Source organism: Melanerpes formicivorus, unplaced genomic scaffold, assembly GCF_026170545.1.
Source record: "Melanerpes formicivorus ecotype bairdi unplaced genomic scaffold, bMelFor1.0.p_v2 SCAF_1, whole genome shotgun sequence".
In the NCBI taxonomy this organism is placed as follows: domain Eukaryota; kingdom Metazoa; phylum Chordata; class Aves; order Piciformes; family Picidae; genus Melanerpes; species Melanerpes formicivorus.
In genome coordinates, this window is record NW_027142353.1 from 2,609,535 (window position 1) to 2,631,149 (window position 21,615).

At 42.2% G+C, this 21,615-nt stretch overlaps 1 protein-coding gene and 2 long non-coding RNA genes across 9 annotated transcripts in view; 2 read left to right on the forward strand and 1 right to left on the reverse strand.

Annotated features, from left to right (window-relative positions):
- Positions 1–17,614, reverse strand: part of DACH1 (dachshund family transcription factor 1) — a 384,340-nt gene extending 366,726 nt beyond the window's left edge. For 2 of the 6 annotated variants that reach the window (XM_068151561.1, XM_068151642.1), the window contains exon 1: positions 16,234–17,613. In XM_068151561.1, the coding sequence (XP_068007662.1) occupies positions 16,234–16,988 (755 nt within the window). In that variant the 5' untranslated portion in view covers positions 16,989–17,613. Of the gene's footprint in view, positions 1–16,233 lie in introns of all 6 variants that reach the window. The other 4 variants (XM_068151468.1, XM_068151706.1, XM_068151766.1 and 1 more) reach the window with 4 other exon arrangements.
- The window catches only part of LOC137448306 (uncharacterized), a 565,471-nt gene that overhangs the window by 92,588 nt on the left and 451,268 nt on the right, over positions 1–21,615 (forward strand). The window lies entirely within an intron of this gene.
- LOC137448357 (uncharacterized) lies at positions 16,893–20,011 on the forward strand. Its single transcript, XR_010989063.1, has 2 exons — positions 16,893–16,978; positions 19,084–20,011. It is a non-coding gene; the product is annotated as an uncharacterized lncRNA (long non-coding RNA).

The following is a 21,615-nucleotide window of genomic DNA, read 5'->3' on the forward strand; positions in this document are numbered from 1 at the left end:
TCCTGACTGATTTCTTGTAGGACACATGAGTCACACAATATAGCCAAAGGAAAAACTGCAACTGCTAACACCACATTAGTAAAGTATAAAAGGGAAAGACACTTTTCTTAGCATTTCAGCCTTGTCATTTCCAATTTTCTGCTCTTTGGACATGCTTGTATTCAAATTCTGGAACATCTATTCAGCATATCAATCCTAATTAGACAATCTGGGTCTGGAAAGGATGAGAGTTGGGTCATTTGCATAATTTAATCATAAATACTCAGTGATACATATTTCCAAATGCATTTGTACAATTATCTTTTCATCCTTGGGGCAATGGTATTAATATGATTAGGCAATATTTCTGGAAAAAACAGACAAGTATGCACTCTTTTTAACTGCAGCTTAGGGCGATATGAAAAATTAATTAATTTCTGAAGAAAATCAATTTCTGTACGTGACCACATTAGACACTGCTAAACCAAGACACAGAGTCCTTTCTCAGTCAGAACATTTTATCATTTTTTCCCAAATTCTGACTGTTATATGAACATTTGAATAAGAAAATTAAGATTATTTAAAGTATCTTACTGCATCAGCATGGCAAAGTGACTATTTCTTTTTGATGTTGCCCTGAGAGATACCGTGTTTTAAAATATGTATTGTTTGACCAGTCAATAGGAAACCTTAGCATTTGGTCTGAACTCATCTTATGTGATCTTTTATTAATGCACATTATACCAAACCAATTCAAGGACAGCAGGAAATAAATTCAGCTCTGAAAACCACAGCTGCAAAAAAAACAGAACCACGCTAACCTAAAGTATTTTAAAATTAATATAAGGTTGCTTCCTTGTTTGTTTTGCTACAAAGAATTAGATAAGGTGTCCCTTCAACAGAATAATACTCATTGCAAAAATGTTGTGACATATGTGGGATAGAGCCAAGCACCCAGGTGGCTAATCTCGTTTTTAGAAGAAAGATACCGCTTTGTATGTTAATTGGTGCAAAAAAAAGAAATATTACATTTGTGGGTTTATATGTACCATCTTTATTTCTTCTCAATCAACAGAAAAAGTAGAAATTACTGCATGCAAATGTTCAATATTCATTTAATTTGCATGAAGGTGCTTGAACAATTTTTTTATTCTAACAAGCTCATTTTTCATGCGTTTTGTCTTTCATCCTAATCTAGCATCTGTCATTCCTTTTTGAAGTTATTATCGGCCCAATTCCCTCTTGGACATGGTTGCTGGGTGACCGGTATCTTAGCACCCACTTTGACAGGAACAGATGTGAATCTGATCAAGAGATTTCCCATGAGTACCTGAAATCACAAACAACTTTCGGGAAAAACAAACAGCCTCGCTGTCACCGTCCCTCTCTTGCCCTCCTTCCTATCCCTTCCCCCATCCCCCCATCAAAAAAAGACTACAAGGAAGTTGAGGCAGAGTTATCTGGTGTCATTAAAGCACATTATTATTTGGCAGGTGACCTCCCCAAATGCTATTCTAGCTGGTTCTGCCTTCAAACTGCAGCTCTTGGCTTTAAGCTTTAATAATCAACCTTTGAATACTTCCAAAGACAATTGCTTGTTTCTAAGGTCACTATCTTCTAAACATTCCTGCGTTGAACCTGTTTTCGTCACATGAATGCTCTCATTTAAATCAAGAGGATTACTTGTGCAAGCGAATTCCACAACCTACAAGCAGCCACCAGTTATTTTATAAACAAGTAACTCACATTTTAGTTGCCAGTGTTTGTTGATCATTCCCACACACGGTTGTCAGTATCTGTGATACTCTACCTTAGCTGAAAACTCAGTTAGCTATGCCATGTGGGTACCAATACTGCCAGTATTTAAAGACTTGTATAATTTTATCCCTGTAAATTGTCCAACCAAGACACTACAGGCAACAGGTCTTCTTACACAAACCAAAGTGTCCTTACAGCTTGCAGGATTCAGACTTTTATGTGCAACCCACTGTCATAGTGGCCATAGTCATTGCTGTGACATGAAGATACAGAAAAATACAAAGCAACCTGGGAATTTCAGCTGTATGCTTCTGAAGTAAACTTAGAACCATGCAAAGCACAGGTGAGAATTTCCCAAATTAGTGTATTTCTGAAGAACAAAAATGGGTCTAACAGACTATTGTTCCCTGCTGCAGCTACACTAAGGCATAATCAATGCCTTGATATTTGCATGCTAGTGTTTACTGGAGAAGTAATCAGCAAAACTGTTCCAAGAGTAACTTCTTTTATCTACATATGGATACCAACCCTGCAAAAGAGGCAATTAGAGGGGATGGAGGTAGTCCATTCTTTCAGGTATTTAATACAATCACAAATACTTTCTTCTTCTCATCTAGCGTTTCTGCCACAAGATTCTCATCCCACATCAAACTCCAAAGCAAAACTTTTTTCTTCTTTTTTGCTTTCCCAGGCACTACTCTAATCAGTCTAACTTAACTTAGCAAAGAGAAAGGAAACATCTGTGATCCAAAGACTGAAAATTTGATCATACATATGTAAACTTATAAGGCTGCATGTAACAGTAACATAGGGGAAATCTGCTTTAACATGCTGTCAACCAGCCTTTCACTTTTGTCACTTCACTACACTATTCTTCAGTATGTTCCCAGTCCCATAGCCTCAGGGCTCTTGTCCCTACTGCTACTGCAAGGGGTAGCAACTACTTCCAACCAAAAATCCCCTGAAGTTTTCACAGCACCTAATAAAATGGGCCTTTCATGAAGAATCATAAATTTTCATCTTCGTTTTCTTCAAAATCCAAGGTAAGACGAGAATAAAATAAACAGAAGAGAAAAGAGAGTTTGGATTTTCAAAGATGGGAATTTGTTCATTTTGAGTTGTTTTATGATTAACCAGATAACAAAGGAATTTCTTCCTCTCTAGTTTAGACCCAAAGAAATTTAAGATAAATATTTCAATCACCACAAAGTATTCATTGCCACTCCAGCTGATCTTAAAGATTTTCCTTATTTACCACTGAAAGCAGCCAAAAATGTTTTACTGATAAGTCAAAAACCTTTGATTAGCATGCTCTAAACTTACTTGGATACACTATAATTAATGCATTTTCTACCCAAAATAGCTACAATGGAAAAGTCAATAAAATAACAGCTTAAGAGAAATGTTTAAGACCACCCCAAAAGCAACTGCCCAGACTCTACCTCTCATTAAAAATAACTTGGGAGCAAAATCATTTTCTGTGTCTCGGAAAAAATGTCCCTCTGTACCCACACCATAGTCAAACACGTTGATGGCTTCACCAAAAACTGAATTGCTAGAAGTGTAAGGCTGACTTAGAGAAAGACAAAAGTTAGAGCTTAGGGATCAATACAACCACTTCTTTCAGGTGAATTAAAAAGGGACGTTATATACACATCTATAATAAATACATGATGGTGGTAAGTGATCACCATTTAGAAGGCTTACCCTACACTCTGCCAAAGAAGGCACAGGCCATGAATAGCAGCCTCAAAAAAAAAGTTTGGTTATCCAGACCAGCAAACTCATGAATAGCTTAATGCAAACCGTACAGAAAAAATCAACGGCTATGAAAAATAGACAGCTAGCATAAAAAAAACCAAAACAATCAAAACCACAACTTCCTACTTGTTGTGGAAACATTTCTCACCTTCCAGTCCTTTTTGCCAAAGCAAAAAAAAAAGTGACTACAAACTTATGACTACCGAGTCACAGTGGGAACAGTAATTCCACACAGAAGAGTAGGAAGTCTACAGCCAAGGATCATCAGCTGAGCTGTCTGCTTAATACGAAGTGTTGGGGTGATGTAAAAAAGGAATCAATACTAGATGGATAGTATCAGAATCTGTCACTCGATTTCGAGAGACAGGTAGACTTACGCAGGTACTTAATGCCAGTTTCAGCACTGAAAATATCTTTCAAGAATGGGAAAATCTGACTGAGAATAGGAAATGGTTTCCATGAGAAGGCAGAAGCAAAGCCTGGAAGGGCTGCAGATTCTCTGTGGGATAGTAATTGCTGAGGCAAACTTAAGCTGAACAGAGCACTCACTTTGTTAAATAAATCAAAATGCAAGCTAATTCTAATTTTAATGTAACCATATAAGCATAAAGCTTCACATATTAAACACTAAGTAACTGTTCTCTGTCCTTAAAGCTGTTTCAATTTAGCTGGCTTGCTCCAACCTGGCTCACTACACTGGCAGAAACACATGGACAGGCTTAAGTACCATACCAACCTCACCAGAGAGGGGTAAGCATTCACCATACGATACTCAGGCTTCAGGCTCAAACCAAAGTATTGAAAGAGGAAAGCCATGAGAGCACCTACTCGTTACTTTTATTGATTCCAACATGAAGTCTGAAACTAGATTTTCCAAATCCAAATTTTTTCAGTCTAACTGAAGGAAGGAGAAAAGGTCACTTTGGAGCAAAGAAGAAAAACATCTCAATGTCTTTTCATCAAAGGTCTCACTGGGTAACCCTTTTTGGACCATGTCTCACATCCCAAGTGAGCAGCCTAATGACCCATCTGCAGATCTCTATCGTTCATACAAACATGTACTGACTATAGTCACTGTTACTCTATGTTTGCATTTCACATGCAGGAAAACAAAGCTTAAGTTACTAAACTCAGAGGAGAGTTCGTGGTTTGAGGATTTAGTCCATACTGAACAAAATCTGTAATTTAAACTTTTTGCAGCTTAATTATATTGAGAAACCATTAAACATTTTAAAGAATTAGAACACTGAACTGTTAAATATTAGGCACGTGACCCATACCTAATGTAAAGGAAGTTTCTAAAAATGTCCTCAGAAAAATTTAGTAGAAAAACAGGTGTAGGAGAGAATTCAAATGTGACCCATAAGGCCCCAGTACTTAGAAATGAATTGGGATCAGTTCATTCCTTTCCCATGGGGTAACTTGTATAAATGTAATTCTATGGTTTCATAAAACCAGGTCAAGTTTCTGTCCCTGGAGGTCCTTTGGCAATTTGAAGCATGGCAGCACTTTTTCTTGGCTACAAGTTCAGGCCTGCATACGTTCTGGATTTGTGAAAGGAAATGATTAGTTGAGCTGAAAAGAGAGACTCATTCAAATTACAGCACACCTTCCACAGAAAACCACTTATGGGAGGTGAAACACGGTTTCACAAAACAGTATTTAGAACTAGTTGACTCTTCACATTTAAGCTGATGAAAATGTGTTTAAAAAAAAATATTCTTTCATCAGCTGGCATACCAAATAAAAGAGCAGACGACCTTATCACATAACAATTCCAGCAGTTTTAACTGATGACAACCTTCTCCTTTAATGTCAAAATGTTTTACTCACGTAGTCATATTTTGGAATATTTGTGAATACATGTATGCTTCACAATGCATTTCATAAGTATTATTTCATTACCCTTCATGATAGCATTGTATTATCCTAATTTAAGTCGTAAGACACGTAAAATAAGCTGCAACAAGGCAAAACCTTAGAAAAGCGTTACCAGAAGAGATGAAACCTGTACATGGCAGATCCACATCAGAACAGGCTCAGCAGCTGAGATCTAAATGCCACGGAGGCTCCACTCCTTCAGGAACAACCTCCAACTATGGTTAACGTCATAAATCACGTGCTGTGTAGGGTCTGAACCTCACTGTAATGATGCCGGTCATAATGGCTTGAGTCTGACTGCTCAACTGAGCCACACAAATCACCTTGTATGGGACCATATACCTGAGTCTACTAAAGCTTCCCCTGCCTATATAAAGGGTGGCTATATAAAGTCAAACATTTTCTAATGCAGTCCTGTAAGTGCAGACCAAAAGTGAGGAGACACCAAGGACTGCCCCAGTTCACTCCACAGGCAGAGTGATCTCTGCAGGAACTTCCATACAGAACCAGACACCGTGGGAAAACTTGTTACAACAGATTCCAAGAACAGAGTAAGGATAACAGACAACAGAAAATTCAGGGTCTTCAAGCAAGTAATTTTTCAGTCTGTAAATCTCGAGATCTAGTTACTACAGAGATGGGATGCTTATGCTGAAGATAAATTTCACCCTTTCTTCTGTTCTGTCTGGATGATACCAGAAAACCTCTGAATGGTAGAATCTGTTGAAAATTTATTAATTCTTCACCACATCCCACCTGTTGTATTGTGTGGTGGCCTCAAGCCAATTCAACAGCTGTGTCTATACCCAAACACCTCAACTAAAAACCTCATTGATGCCCTCACCAGGAAATGTTATGACTCCTTCACTACACATTTTGCAAATATGCTCCTGAAACAGCTATATGCTGTTAAATTAGTAATTCTAACACATTTGCCTCATAGTTTCTCAAAAGTGTATTTTAGACATAGCCATACTTTATGCTGTAAATTATTGGAGTAGGAGTTCATTTTCTGCTGTCTTTAACATGATATTTCAGCAGCAAATTAATTTTGAAGGGCATCAGTAGAATCATAAGTTATCTACGATACTTAATAATGTAAGATAAAACAATTTATTGGCATTTCATGTTTTGCTTTTTAATTTGGCTTATTAAAAGCTATGAGTATCATCTTAAAAAACAAACAAGCCAGCCAGCCCTACTGATTCTGCTTTGAATTGGAACAATAAACAACAGAATCTGCAACAGAATCATAGCATTAGTCTTTAGTGGTAGATACAGACATACAGAAATAATAAAGTTCTGCATGTAAAGGGTGAGTGTCAGGACAACAGAGCCAGGCCCCTTCTCAGTGATGTTCAATGATAGGACAAGGGGCTGGGTGCAAGCTGGAACACAGAAGTTCCACATCAACAGAAGGAAAAACTTTTTCACTGTGAGGGTGACAAAACAATGGAACAGACTGCCCAAAGAAGTTGTGGAGTGTCCTTCTCTGGAGATACTCAAAACACACCTGAATGTGGGACCTGCTCTAGGTGATCCTGCTCTGGCAGGGGGTTGGACTAGATGATCTTTCAAGGTCTCTTTCAATCCCCAATGTTCTGTGATTCGGTATTATCTGCACAGAAAGAACTGTTCTAACAAGGCAAGAGAGAATGTTTTATTTTTCTAAGAGGACACAGGACTTTTCACATGTACCAGTTCTTATTATACACTTAACACATGAGGCATTTTCCTTCTCCCTCCCACCCCTGACATTTTTTATTTTTTTAAGCTTTTAAGCAGAAATTTAAGGAAACAGAAAACAACTGGAAAATTATTTTACTTCCTTCTGACCAAACTATCATTGAGTATCAGAACTAAAATGTGAGAAGTGACAGCCATGGCACACATCTTGGAAGCACCCACCCTCCTAAAAAAGAAATGGACTGCTTCTGTGCTACAGAATTAATGCAAGAAAATCCAGTATGAGGTATGGAGCCATGGCCTGTACCAAATTCTGATACTCATTCCTGCCAAGACATTGCCCTGATTTCCTAAAATAAATTAATATGAAAGGAAAAAATACTCACAAAAAGGTGAAAAAAATGCATCATTAATCTATTTTATGCAACAAGTGTCAATTTACAGGCCATTAAATCTAACACATTTCTTCAATGCTCCCTACACATCCAAGAACATATACACTAAGAAAACTTCCTGCCAAAGATGTCAACTGATTCTTTTATAGCACTTCCAAATATATTTTGCATATGTTTGGTCTATAAGATGTATATAGGTTATTGAAAGCACCAGGATTATCCCCATTCTTCAAGTTAAAAATATGGTTTAAAACCACAGTACTTTTCTTTTAATGTAAAGGGCTCAGTCCTATAGGTGGCCTTCCAGTATCTGAAGGGAGCCTACAGGAAGGCTGGGGAAGGACTTCTCAGGATCTCAGGTAGTGATAGGACTAGGGGGAATGGAATGAAGCTAGAGGTGGGGAGATTCAGGCTAGATGTGAGGAGGAGGTTCTTCACCATGAGAGTGGTGAGACCCTGGAATGGGTTGTCTAGGGAGGTGGTCGAGGCCCCGTCCCTGGGGGTGTTTAAGAGCAGGCAGGATGAGGCTCTGGCCAGCCTGATCTAGTGTAGGGTGTCCCTGGCCATGGCAGGGGGGTTGGAACTAGATGATCCTTGTGGTCCCTTCCAACCCTGAATGAAACTATGAAACTATGAAATTATACAACAAAGAAAGGTTTATACAGGCCAGGAGACTGGAAACAAATTACATGCTTTGCAATGACAGATAATGCTGGCACCCATTAAAACGCAATATAAACCAGATTAAAATACTGTATTTTTACTGCATTTCACAGAATCACAGAACATCAGGGTTTGGAAGGGAGCTCAAAAGATCATCTAGCCCAACACCCCTCCCCATCATTCAAATATAACAGCTTTAGTAATGTTTTGTAAAGAATGTCCAAATTATTAGTAAGCCCTGACTAGATTTATCACTGATAAAGATACAACGCATTATTTGCACTTCTCTTTTCTGTCCCATACATAAAATCCTAATCTAGCCCTTTAATTAATTAATTATAAAGTACAAAACCAACATGAAATCAAGGTTACAAAGTATGTAGTCAAATAGTAATAAAATATGTACCACCTGTTCCCTTTATGATTTACTTTATATAACTACCTTCTTTTTCATCCTTTAAAATTGTTTTAAGTGAGATGCAAAGGTGAAAAACTTCCCAAAAGTGAGATTTAAAAATAATTTCTAACATACAACAATTTGTAAATACAAGTGTATTTCAAGGGACATGTCCTGAACAACAGCTTTTGCTCCAAACAGAAAGTACCTGGTTACTGGCTCTCAGTATAGTATCATTAACAAATGCTCTAACATGAACATTATTCAGAGTTACAAACTTCAATTATGACACCGTAATGGTACAAATACATTTTAGCAGTCCACTGTGGTAAAATGCTTGCAGCAGTCCCACATACTCCCCTTCTTTCCCCTTCTCCCCAGCCTCATCCAATTCCAGTATATAACTCTTCATCAGCCAGGTAGTCTGTACACACATCTATATATGTCCTTCTCAGTTAGTCGTGCACTCTAAGAAACAAATTAAACATAAAAAAAAAAGCTATTCATCATTGAGGTGTATTTTTTAAGTATCTTTAGTACCAAATAGCTGTATGTTGTTTAGAAAGATAGTCTGATAGCTTTCTTTGATCATGAGCTTGTTTTGGATGACAATGGAATTTAGGCTAATGCAGAGAATTCCATAAATTCTATGGATAAATAGAATTTCATGACCACAACTTCCTCTTACTTTAATGGAAAAAGAATGTCACTTTAGTGTGGCAAGGTGCAGTGGGCAACTTTAATTGCACTTGCTCTGCTCTTTCTGGACTATGGCTACTTTTCAGCCTTGCAAGAGACGTAAAACCCCACTGTTTGATGCTTGCAAAAAAGAAGAGTATTTATTCTTTCATACTGAAATAACTTTCTTCTTCACAAGAAAAATGTTAAGCACATGGGATGCAAAGAAAACACCTACAGTAAATTCTTTTTTTTGAGTGAACAGGGCACCTTTAAACAGAATAATGAACAGAAACTTACGTACATGTTACCCACATGAATATTGCCAGGGGCACATTATAAAAACTTTAAACTGTTTTATTACATCAAAAGCATAATATTAAGAATATCAAAAACCAGGCTGATACTATTTTAGAAAGCTTGTTTATTTGTAATAAATTATTTGGATACACACAAGTTGCAGTTGCATTGTACACACTCATACATCTTCATTCTAAGGATGTTGACTCTAAATGCAATTATCACAAAACGCTACTAAAAGCAATGTGAACTGAAATACATTTTGTGATCTATTTCCTCAATCACGGCTTATGAAAGTAGTTTCATTAGTTTTGGTGAATGCATCCTGAACCGCTCAGGGTGTTCTTCCAGTCCAATATCCCATCTCTAAGAGAGCTCTATGGAAATTCACATAAGGGAATTGAAGTTTTCAGTATTTATGGAGTTATCCTTCCCCGGTGTATTATCCCACCTCACTGCTACCAGTGATTTAAAGAATTCCAAATTAGGATGTAACCATATGGTCAAAAGCTGAGCATTCCTCTCATGAAACTCAGTGATAGCATTTTTCTACTTTATGCTACGAAAAAATACACTACTGCCCTTTTTCTCTCATTAAAAAAAAAAAAAAAGAAGTTTTAAACAGTTCACAATTCTTCACAATTGATGCTGAAATTCTGTATTTAAAAGATTACACTTCAATATTCTGAACTGCTTAGGAAACGAAGTATCAGCACTTGTTAGGAGATGCCCCCGGCTGAGCGTTGTATCAGATAAATAAGCAGAACATAGTCTGAGTTAAGGACAAAGTTACGACTGTAAGAACCCTGAATTTTATCAAGTCACAGTACCTTGATTCTAAATATAAGGATTTTTGGTTTATGTTTCAGGATTTTTGAAAATAATTTAGATGATAATAGAAACAGGGAAAAAAAACCATCTTCCTTAATGCACGCTGGAGAAATGATCTATATATGAATTAACTCTCTGGATCATAATAGCTTTTTGCAGATGACTCTTCAACTCTATCGTTTAAATACGTATTTAGGCAACTAAAAATTTACTGTCAATTCATATTATGTCAGTCCACATTATGGCGCTGTTACAGTAGGCACATTTAAAGATTATTGAAAAAATCACTGCTCATGAGCAGTATATAATTTGCAAAAGTTTAATAACTATTTTAAAACAATGAATGGAATTAACTCAACATGCAAAGCAGATGCCCCAAACGTTATTTTTGAAACAAAACATATTTAACTTGTAAAAGAATTAAGAGGATCTGCATCAAATCATATTGCTTAAGAACAGACAGGCATCATGGGTGTTTTGGACTCTCAGCCTGCTGGCTCATACAATTTGGATAAAACTCAATAGTTTCCAACCACTCCCCCCTGCTATCCTGCAACCAGAAATTAATTTTTACAGCTAAACTTGTAAAGCTTCTCCATGAAGAGGTAATAGTGGTAATGCTAAAAGAGATTTACCTGTACCAGACCAGCAGAGATTGCAGTAATAATTTAATACATCTACAATACAGTTCAAAAGGAAAATATTCAAATCCAATCCAGTGTATGATAATTCTCTGCTTCATACACAATTCACTTTAGATGATGAATCACAGTGATAGGCAAAAACAACCGTCTGGAACGATCTACTAACAGGAGAAAACAGAAGAAATACTAAATGGCAGTCAAACAAAATTATCATTTCCAACAAACATTTGGAACACTCTCTAGATTACAAAATATGAGGCAGACAAGTAGTAAATAGGATTGCTTTAAGTGCATTTTGGTTTAGGGTGCTGAGGGGCGATGGAGGATAACAAGGGTGCAGGAGCAACTGCTCCCTGTGCACCAGCCCACAGGAGGCATGCAGCGGGACTCTTCTTCCCAGTGCCCCAGAAGGGACCAGCAGCCCCAGGCACTCTGCCTGCAGGTCCAGAAAGAGAGCAGAGGCCTCAAATCAAACTGAGCATCTGAACGGAGATAGCAGTGTCTTGTGGAAATAACACAGCTATTCACTGTGCTTTCACACGGTCCATTCCCATAAGCAATGTTGATACAAAACTGAAAACAAAACTGTGCGTTTTTATATAAAGTACCAGTAGAAGATTTCTGGGGGGAAAAAAAAAAACACAAAACTTTATCAATATTCACAGCTGTACGACTAAGGAGGAGTTAATCAAACTGAATACTTGAGGAAATTAATGTGAAGCAATCAGGAAAAAAAAACAAAAGTCCCTCTGCCCACCACTAGCAGCCCCTCACATCGCTTCACAGGAACAGCACCAGCAGCATTGCACAACGGGCAACAAACATTCACCAGGGAGAAGTGTAACCCTCCTGGAGTATCAGCTACTGGGTTACTGCCAGGGATGAAATACCAGATTAAAGGGATAAATAGTTTGTTCTGTTGTAGTAAGCATAGTTCAAAGATCTCAGCTTCTAATTTTTAGTATTTACCAAAAATACCGTAAGATGGATATTGAAATTCTGTTACTGTGAGAGGCTGGAGTCTTTTAGGTGTTCGTTGTTTGTTTGGGTTTTTTTCGTCTGAGGAAGGCACCTCCAAACCTTTTACTCCTTCTTTATAGTCAGTACAATTTATCCTCTGGCCTTCCAGAAGCTGTCTTTGTATGTAAAACCTACCACATTTCTGCTGACTCTATTTTAGTGATCTGTGGCAAGAAGGAAGGTTATCAATATAAACCACAGATACTATATACGTGACATTCCTGCCAGCTGCACTCGCTGACCTGTTCATTTAAAATATCTACGATCTGTACCTACCTATCAGGGTGAGACACTCCTTTAATTAATACAAACAGGGAAAAAAAAAAAAATACACAAGCGTGCAGCATTCAGAAAAACAAGGACATGCTACATCCAGAAGAGTAGAAGCTAGCTAAGAAAGACTAACTGCCACGTAAGACAGGCTTTGTGGAGAATTGTTTCACATTCAGCATCTCTCCCCTTTACACCCAGAAATCAATTAGGTTGTTTTCCAAATACCTACATAGCTTCTAAACAGTACAAATAATTCCCTGCTTTAAGTATGAATGCCAATGAACTCATTCAAAATCATCTTCAAATGTCAGAAAAAGATTAACACATCCTGGCCACAGGAGGGAGGTCAGAAGGTGGCACATGTCTTTACTCCAGTGGGCATGATCCAAAGCCAGCCCAAATCCATGGAAAAACTCCACGAAGGGACCCAGCATGGCAAGATTTCACAACAAGTGCTCAAAACACAAGAGACCAGAAACAATCTGGGATCAATATCTTCCAGGTCATTAATCCTAGGCAGGTGACATCCAGTGTACAGTTCGCTACTCTCTCTTTCACGCACACATTCAAGAAACCTGACTCAATTGGCATCTATTAGCTTTAAATATTTTCCATGTTTTTTGCCTTTACCCTTCTCCTGTTTGTTTGGCATACGGCTTTCCAGCATCCCATTAATGTCAAACCGTTTAATCAGAATGTAAGCTAAATGCACAGCTTGCTATTTCCTGGATTTCTGTTTGGCGAACGGCGCTTTTTATGAGGAAAATAAAAGCAAAGGTCAGTATGCCCAGAAAAATCATCTTCCATAACGGAAGCTTAATTTTCCAGTGAATTGATATAGAAGCCTAATTTAGGAAAAAGGTCCTTTACTATCATGTTATTATTAGTAGTATCACAAATAAACACAGAAACCAATTCACTTTACAGACCTCCACATTAAGCATTCAATAGAAAATCCCTTGGTGTTTTATTGATTTTTGGTTTATTGATTTTTTTTTAAATAGCAATATCACAGTCAAAATGTATCGTTTTGGTGAAACACATCTAAAACTTTTCCATCTTGAAATAAGTTATTACAAATTATTTCCACAGCAACTGGCAACTAACGATTCAATCCATTTAAAGAACAACAAAGTAATGGCTTTATTTGGATGTCTTTTTTTGATTAAATAACGTATTAACCTTGATGAAGCCTTCCAAAAAGGGATTAGCGTATTCAAGTGCATCAGCTGATTAGGAGGCAAATATAACAGTGGTGAGATGCTGGTTCAAAATTTTTGAATGTGATGAGTATAACAATTTAGCCGCTAGGATGGAGCTGGCTCTTACAGCTCCCACTTTAAATGTCCACCCAGGACACAAAAAGATATCATCTGGTAAAGCATGCAGTAACTGAGTCTGGAAAGGTCGCTTAAATCACTAAACCCAGCAGATACTGTAATGTCAGAGATAATTAAAAATAATGAATTTGTAAGGAAAGAAGGATCAGAAGGAAATGTTTTGGAAAGCAAACGCAGAAAGTAAATACAGATTTGTTTTCTGAATGATATAATCCATTTTGACCAAAACTCACTGACCCACTTTGCTGTATTCATTTATACTGTAATAATGCATTCTGCATACCTATTGTATATCTTTTCCATTAAGTTATTTGCTTAATGGATATAGAAATAAATCTACCACAATTACACTTTTTAAGGGTCAAATCCTATCCACTTCTGAACCCACTACTGTAATTTCTACTATGCTGGATGATAACACAGCAGACCTCAGAAACAGCTGAAACACGGCCGATTCTGTGCTGTTGACATAATCAACCCATGTTACAACCAGGCTGCCAAACCCTTTTAGAACTGTGCCAAGTCCAGGAATTGGTATCCCTGTACTCTCAGCACACACACAGACACCCCTCCAAAAGAAAATAGTTTCTCATTTTTTTAAATTTCACAATCCACACATAATGACGGTAGCAAAATCCATCAGTTTATTTTAAAGACCAAATCCTGCAACTTGTGCCGAGTTGTTACAACTTACATGCCACACACACAAACAAAACAAATGAGAAAGAAGAAAAAGAAAGCAAAAAAGTGTCTAAGAGCAGCTATTAATATTCATGTTGATCCCACATGAAACACCAGCAGTTACCCAAGCAGATACAGTTATGTCAGCGCTTGGAAGTTATTCCAGGCTGTTTTGTCCTGCTGCCCTGAATATTCAGGAACTTCAACAATCCATCCAGCAACAGCTACCGCAAAGTAAGCGCTCTGCTTCTCCCTGTTCTATGTTAATGAGTCCAAACTACCCTCATCTAACTCGGGCACGGGGGAAGGAAAGAATGTCACACCCTCCGCCATTAGGGAAGGAGCGCGGAATGGCACGGGGTTAATGCCCCCACGTGCTGTCTCTTTGCTGCACCTTGAAACCGGACAATAAGAAAGTGAAACGAACCCGGTCCGTTTATTTGCGAATACTGAAAGTACGATTGGGACTTTGTCCACTACCTCCGCCGTGGCGAGCCCTCGCTCTGTGTTAAGTTCCCACCGCTCCCCAGCGCAGTAAAAACAGAGACCCCTGCCCGAGGCAGAGGGAGCCCCCGGGAACTGGAGGAGCTTCCGACGGCTCTGATCTCGGGGTCACGGCAGTTATGCGATCCCTTTCTCTTATCAAGCAGATTCAGCCCTACAGATTGAGAGATAACAGCCCCACGCTTTCCCCTCAGTTGCAACCGTAGGCTGCTACTGCAGTAAGAATTTCCTCTTTTGCCAGCTCTTTCTTCGTCCCCCTCCTCCCCCCCTCCCCGCCCTCCTTCCCATCCCGCCCCAGTCGCGCTAAGTTTGAGGCTTCACCTCTCATCCGCAGGCTGTCTCTGACCCGCGGGGTGGGCGGACAGGGGCGCGCAGCGGTACCGGCGCACCGCCCGCAGCCGGAGCGCTAACCCCCCTCCGCCCCCAGCGCTATCTCCGCCACCGCGCCCGCGTTATTCTGCGCAGTAACAGGATTCAGTCTCGCCAGATCCTTTCTGCGCTCTCGCTGCCCCCCCCCGCCCCGTCGCCTCCTCCCCGGCTAGCGGGGGCCGGGAGCTGCTCGCACCTGCTCCTCAGGGACAGAGCCTCCCCCTCCGGGGGGAACAGGCCAGCCCAGCCGCCTGGCACCTCTCCCCGCTACCCCAAAGCAAAGCAGGCGCCACCACCTCCTCGCCGTCTTCCCGCCCTCCCTCCACCCCCGCTATCACCCTCCTCCCGTTCACCATGTGGCAACAACTGCCTCGTAGACCCATACAAAAAGTGCACGTGCCCCTTTGGATGTATGACAGCAGCTAATGGCCAAGCAGCCTCCATCCACCGCGGATAGGGCCCTCCGCCCGGGAGGCACCTTCGCGCCCCATCCCATTTACGCGAAACCCGTGTCTGTATGTCGTCGTCCCCCCACTTCAGGACTACTCCCCGCCCACTCCCGTGCACCCTTCGGGCAGCTTTTTCCCCAGGGTGCCGGTTTTGAAGATACATCTCGGGGAAAACTTGAGGAAGGAGTCAGACTTTTTGGCCCCACTACCTGCTCTCCACTTCCCCCAGCCTCCGCTCCACACGTAAGCAGCGCGCTGCGCTGCCCGTGGCAGCCCTGAACCCCCGGCATGCTTTGGCCGGGGAGAATGAAGGGATAATGACAGGACGACACTTGTACGGCTTGCAGGGAGGGGGACAGAAATACCTCCTCCCTCTCTCCCTCTGTCCCACCAAGAAGCGGCGCGGCCGGCTGCGAAGGACGCCGCCCGGGTGACGGGCTAGCGAGGAAGAATAAAGGGACAAACGCATGTGGCCGCAGGGCGCGAGCTACCCCCACCCCGGGCCCGAGCGGTAGCAGCGGGAAGCGGCGCTGCGCCAGCCCGGGCCGCACGGCGCGGGGGTGGGACGGGGGCGTCGGCGCGGGGGGGGCCCGATGGGGTGTGCGTGTGCCTTGCGGCGGTTACCTGGCGTTGGTGCAGTCATTGTAGAGGGTCTCGAAATCCTTTCTGGAGATGAGTTTGCAGCGGTTGACCCCGGGCTGGATGGCTCCCAGCCCCCTCAGGATTCGGACCTGCTCCACGTTGCAGACCACGGGCGTGATCTCCAGCCGCTTCAGCTTGGTGTAGACCGTGTGCAAGCCCCCCACCAAGTGCTTCAGGAAGAGGTCGAAAGCCTGGGGCAGGCAGATGAGCTCGCAGCCCTCCACGGTGAAGGAGGCCACTTTGGCCCCCCTCAGATCCACCATCTTGCACTCGTTATTCTGGGGGGTGTTCTCCACCGGGGACGGGGTCGAGTACACGGGCTTGCCGGGCAGGCTGCTGGCCGCACTGGTCGCGCTCGCATTGGGAGTGGAGGTGCTGGCGCTGCTGCTGCTGCTGCTGCTGCTGCCGCCGCTACTGCCGCCGCCGCTGCCGTTGCCCAGGCTGGGGCTGCCGCCGCCGCTGCTGCCGCTACTGCCGTTACCGCCGCCGCCGCTGGTGGTGGTGGTGGTGGTGGAGGTGACTGTGGCTGCCGCTGCCGCCGCTGCTGCTGCTGCGATGGGCTCCGGCCGGAATAGGTTTGTCCCCGAAGCGGCCGGCGGGGGAGCGATGGACGGAGACGGAGAGGAGGTGGCCGACGAGGAGGTGGTGGTGGTGGTGGTGCAGGCGGCAGAAGTTGAGACCGGAGGCTGAGGGGGGACCAGCTGGGTCGGAGGGATCAAAGCAGCCGGTACGGCCATGGTCACATATACGGCGGAGGGGGCAGGGGGAGGGGGGAAAGTTCCCACACACACACGCAGGGGAAAGGGGAAAATGTGAAAAAAATGTTTAAGGGAAAAAAAAAAAAAAAAAAAAAAGGAAAGGAAAGAAGGGAGGAGGGGGGAAGAAGAAGGGGGGGATAACCCCGGATCAGGTGCTGCGGCGAGCGAGAGAGCAGGGGGCAGAGTGAGAGAGAGAAACGCACAAAGTGTCCCGCAAGTGGGGACGGAGGAGGAGGAGGAGGAGAAGTCCGCTCCGGGCGGCGGGGCTGGGACCGAGGGGAGGGGGAGGGCAGTTTCTTTTTGTGGTCCTTGCTCTAGCACCACGTTAAAGACGAAGGTGAAAAGGAGGAGGTTTGAAGGACTTCGGTTCTCTCTGGCAAGTACATTGATCAAAGATTGAGAAGGGAATGACAGAGAGAAAATGAGCTGGGAAGTGCTGGCTGTTGCCGCCGCCGCTCGCTCGCTGGACGAGTTGTTGTTGTCACACGGTGCGGAGGGGAGGAGCTCCGGCAACTTGAAATACCCTTTGAAGCAGCAAAAGGCTCACTCACTAGTATTAACCCAAATTACCCAACCAGGAACCCGGAGCAGGAAAACAGAGAGGGAGAGAAGTCCCTTCCCCCCCCACCCCGTCCTCCCCCCCTTTTTCAGGAACCGTTAGATTACATGTTTCATATTTCACCCCACCAGAGACGAGATGTAATTTTCCCAGCCCTTTTCAGCAGTCGCCTCTCAACACAGTTTGTGGAGAAGCACGAGCGTCTCCAGCGTTTCCCTGAAGCCGGGCGGGAGCGAGGAAGCCGGGGCGCGGGGCGGGCGCTGGCCGCACACCTAGCCGGGGCTAAGGCGGGGGCACCCGCGGACAAAAGCAGAAACCTTCGGACGGGTCTGTTGCTCTTGGCGCTGCTGCTGTTGCTCTCTCGGGATCACTAACGATGCTCTCGGCGGGGCGGGAGTTGCTGCTGAGGGTCCGGCGGCAGCGCCAAGGCCCCTTTGTGGTGTAGGCGGCTGCGCGGGGCGCGCAAGGGCAGCCCCACGCGGCAGCAGCTGCAGCCGACCTTCCCGCGAAGGGCCGCGGATCGCAGGGAACGGGACAGTGCAGGTCACGCTGTCAAGAAACCGCATCGAGCAGGCTGCGGCGGAACCCAAGTAAACTTGGAGAAAGCAGTTGGGCCAGGCCGCCCCACGGGGCTTCCGCCGTGCAACAGGTGGTGGTGGCGGCGCGCACAAACCGCGCCACCCCTCGCGCCAGGTAGCGCGGAAAGTCAGCTGGTGCGCTTGCCCACGCATGCGCAGTAGCGCAGGCGGCAGGACGCGCCTCGTCTGGTGCGGCCGGATCCCGAGCGTCGCGTGGGACCTGCCTGCGGCAGGAGTTGGGACAGAAGTTGAACCCACGTTTGGTGGCTCGGCTGCGTGGGCTGTCAGGGTCGGTCGGGACAGCCAGGGGCTTTGTTTGCGTTTTTTAAAAAAAGATAAAGACGTGACCATTCCTAGAGATACGCAGGTGGTGTGTGTGTCGGTTTTTCTGCAGAAACGGGGTTTAGTGTGCACGTAGTTCTTACGGTTATAAAACTATACACCGTGTACTTAATTGTGATGAATGTAGGAGCACACAGCTGCTTCTTTTAAAAGTATACTAGGTAGGTGAGAGGCAGCATATGAGATGACAACATAACTACAAAGTGGATAACCTATACTGTAGTATTTCAATACAGGGGAATTGTTGCATTATCAGATATAAACTATTCTTACATGCTCTTGCTTATTGTACTTTTCAGTATACTACAGTTTGTGTTCTAATACCAGTGAAGATGTCCTTTACTACTGAAATTTTAGTCATCCTGCACTAAACTCTTTAAAATAGGAAAGTAAATAAAACACAAAGTGGCATTTTGTTTTGAAGTCTTGTGTGCCAGTAATTATGCAGAACACTTCCTTGGGCCATTTTTAGGTGTTTTTCAGAATGTTTATCTGAAGGAGCTTGTACAACTTGGGTTTCAGTGATGGGAACTATTGTTGCATAAAACTTACAATTTAGAAAACGTAAATACACTGCGTCTTTCTTCTTTTTCAGTTGTAGAAAACCAAATCTGTTCATATTTCCTTGGCCTCAAATCTTCTGTGTCCCACCTTCACTTACACCCTGTGGAGAAAGAAGAGATCCTGGAGAAGATCAAGACAGCAAGGCACACATGATATTGCCACTTGGATATCTGAGGGAACTCTGGATTAGGATACCTATGATTTCATTTGTGCAACATGATGCACACCAGCTCTTCTTTGTGCTCTCATGGACACATAATCCTCATGGTTCAAAACCATATAAAGAAAATGTTGTTTGAAAGGGTTTACTAGCGCAGGTTTGGGTTAACCTTGATTGTTTCGATGCAGCAATGGGATTCGGAACCTAGAAAGAAAGAAACATGAAAATGTTCAAGTTTCCTCAAAGCTTCTGGCTTGGTAAGTGTTTATAATGATTATGGGGAGCAACTAGATTTATTTTAATTCACACATAATCTCACACACTCCTGTAAACACACCAACAAATCCTGAGATTGCTCCTTGTAAACATTTTTAGATTGTGTTTCTCTTATTCACTGACCCTTTCATGTAATGATACTGTTGGGTGGGTTTGGTTTTTTGTTCCTTCCTGAGTTGATACCAGCAAAACTCAAATTACTGTAACTGATATTTGAAAATTCTCCCTGTGTCAAGAAGACTTATGGTGCTGAAATCAATAAGACTGTTTAAAATTCAAAGACCTGCAAATCGTTCTGTTTGTCCTTTGATAGGGCCTGGGCTGATTAAAATGCGACCAAGAAAGCTTAATTGCTGCACTAATTAAGAAGTCTTTAATTTCTTTCCTGGAATATTGTTTGGAGCAGGGTGTCTGTTCTGCTCATGTAACTGTTCAGGGCAGGTATTCTGTTTGGGGTTTTGAGGGTTTCTTTTTTGGTTTTGCTTTTACCATTTTGGTATTAAAATATATGTTAAAGCAGTAAGATGTATTGACAGTGATTGTAATTTATTGCTCTAAAAAAAGACTGAATCTGAGTTCACTGTTTTATTAAATTACAATTTTGAGGGCAGCTGTAAAGGGTAAAATGCAATTAGAAAATGCATTGTAGTTGTTGCATTTTAAAGACTCTGAATAACTGACTGACAGGAGATAGGAGAGTACGTCACCTCTAACCACCACCACCCCCCCTCCCCCTCCATCCCTCCCTGCTTCTTCAGTTATTATTGATAATTAAATATTTAAATTCATTCAGGAAAAAAAAAAAAAGGCAGAAAAGTATTTGTCTTCTGAACGTGTGTGAAGGAATGGACCAGGGGGAGGGGAAGGAAGCATGCACAGAAGGCAGACACTTGGTAAGGATGGATAGTGTATTACAGTGTTAAGTTCATCCACAACAGTTTTTTCCACATTTTTAAAAAAAAAATTGTATTTTCCTGAGAAATAACCTTTCTGTCTTGCATTTTGTGTTATCCTTGTCTAGTGACCTGTTTAGTTCAGTTTCTGAAAAAGAAACTAAATGCTTTCACAAAGCTTTCTGTGGGATCAATAGAGTAATGTTTTAGGTTTAATCATGCTGCATTGTAATTCTGGCAAACGACTGCTGAGCAGAAGATTCAAAGAAAGAAGCAAGTACTGGCAAAAGGAAGGTAAGTTCTGGTCTGCTTTTCATCTCCACGGTCTCACACAGCAATACTCCTTTCAAGAGCTATCTCTTATTTAGAGGAAAAACTGAGAAAGAGGGAGGGATCTCACACCAAATCACCTCTGCATCACTCAGGTACATAGACTCATAGGAACATGTCTGTAAATTGGGACCTTTTTTCTTTGTTTTTCCCATGAAGATATTTGCTGAGCATTGAAAACAGGATGGATACAGTTGAGACTGATGTGTTGTACCAGCAATAAGAAACTGGATGCTGCAGTGCTGTTTTTCTTATTGTGGTATTATAGTCAAACTATCACAGACCTTGTCCAATACAAATACAGACTGGATTCCTTTCAGTGACAGGACAAGTAGATAACATGCTTAATAGATACAAAAGAAGATTTACCATTCCAGGCACGATGTCACGCTAATTATGTTTACTCTAATTGAAAGCAAGGTTTTGGGGAACCTGAAATTACTCATAGGATATTTTTAATAACTGAATAATAATAAAGTGCAGCGAATGTTGATCACCAACCTTTTTGGTCTTTCAGAAATCTATTGGAAAATTAAATGAAAAGTGGAGTTTGGTACAAACAATGCCCCAGGGCAAAAAACAACTAACACTAGATTTTCCAGTCCAGCCATAACACAAATCAATTTGAGCACACTTCTATGGCCAGACTGCCAGATTGTTATGACTGCTAATTCACTCAATCAAACAGTGCATTAGCACACCCAGCACAAACAGCTTTAACAATAGCATACACTTCTGAACAGTCCACCATATATCATTAAAAGTCCAGAATACATGGTGAGATTGCTTTCATGTTCTGTCTACTGCAGTTTGTATTTACATATGTTGCATGCTTAACAACAACAACAAAAAGTGGCAGTAGAACAGAAGAGAGGAAACTCAGGCAGCCATTAAAAAATAACTT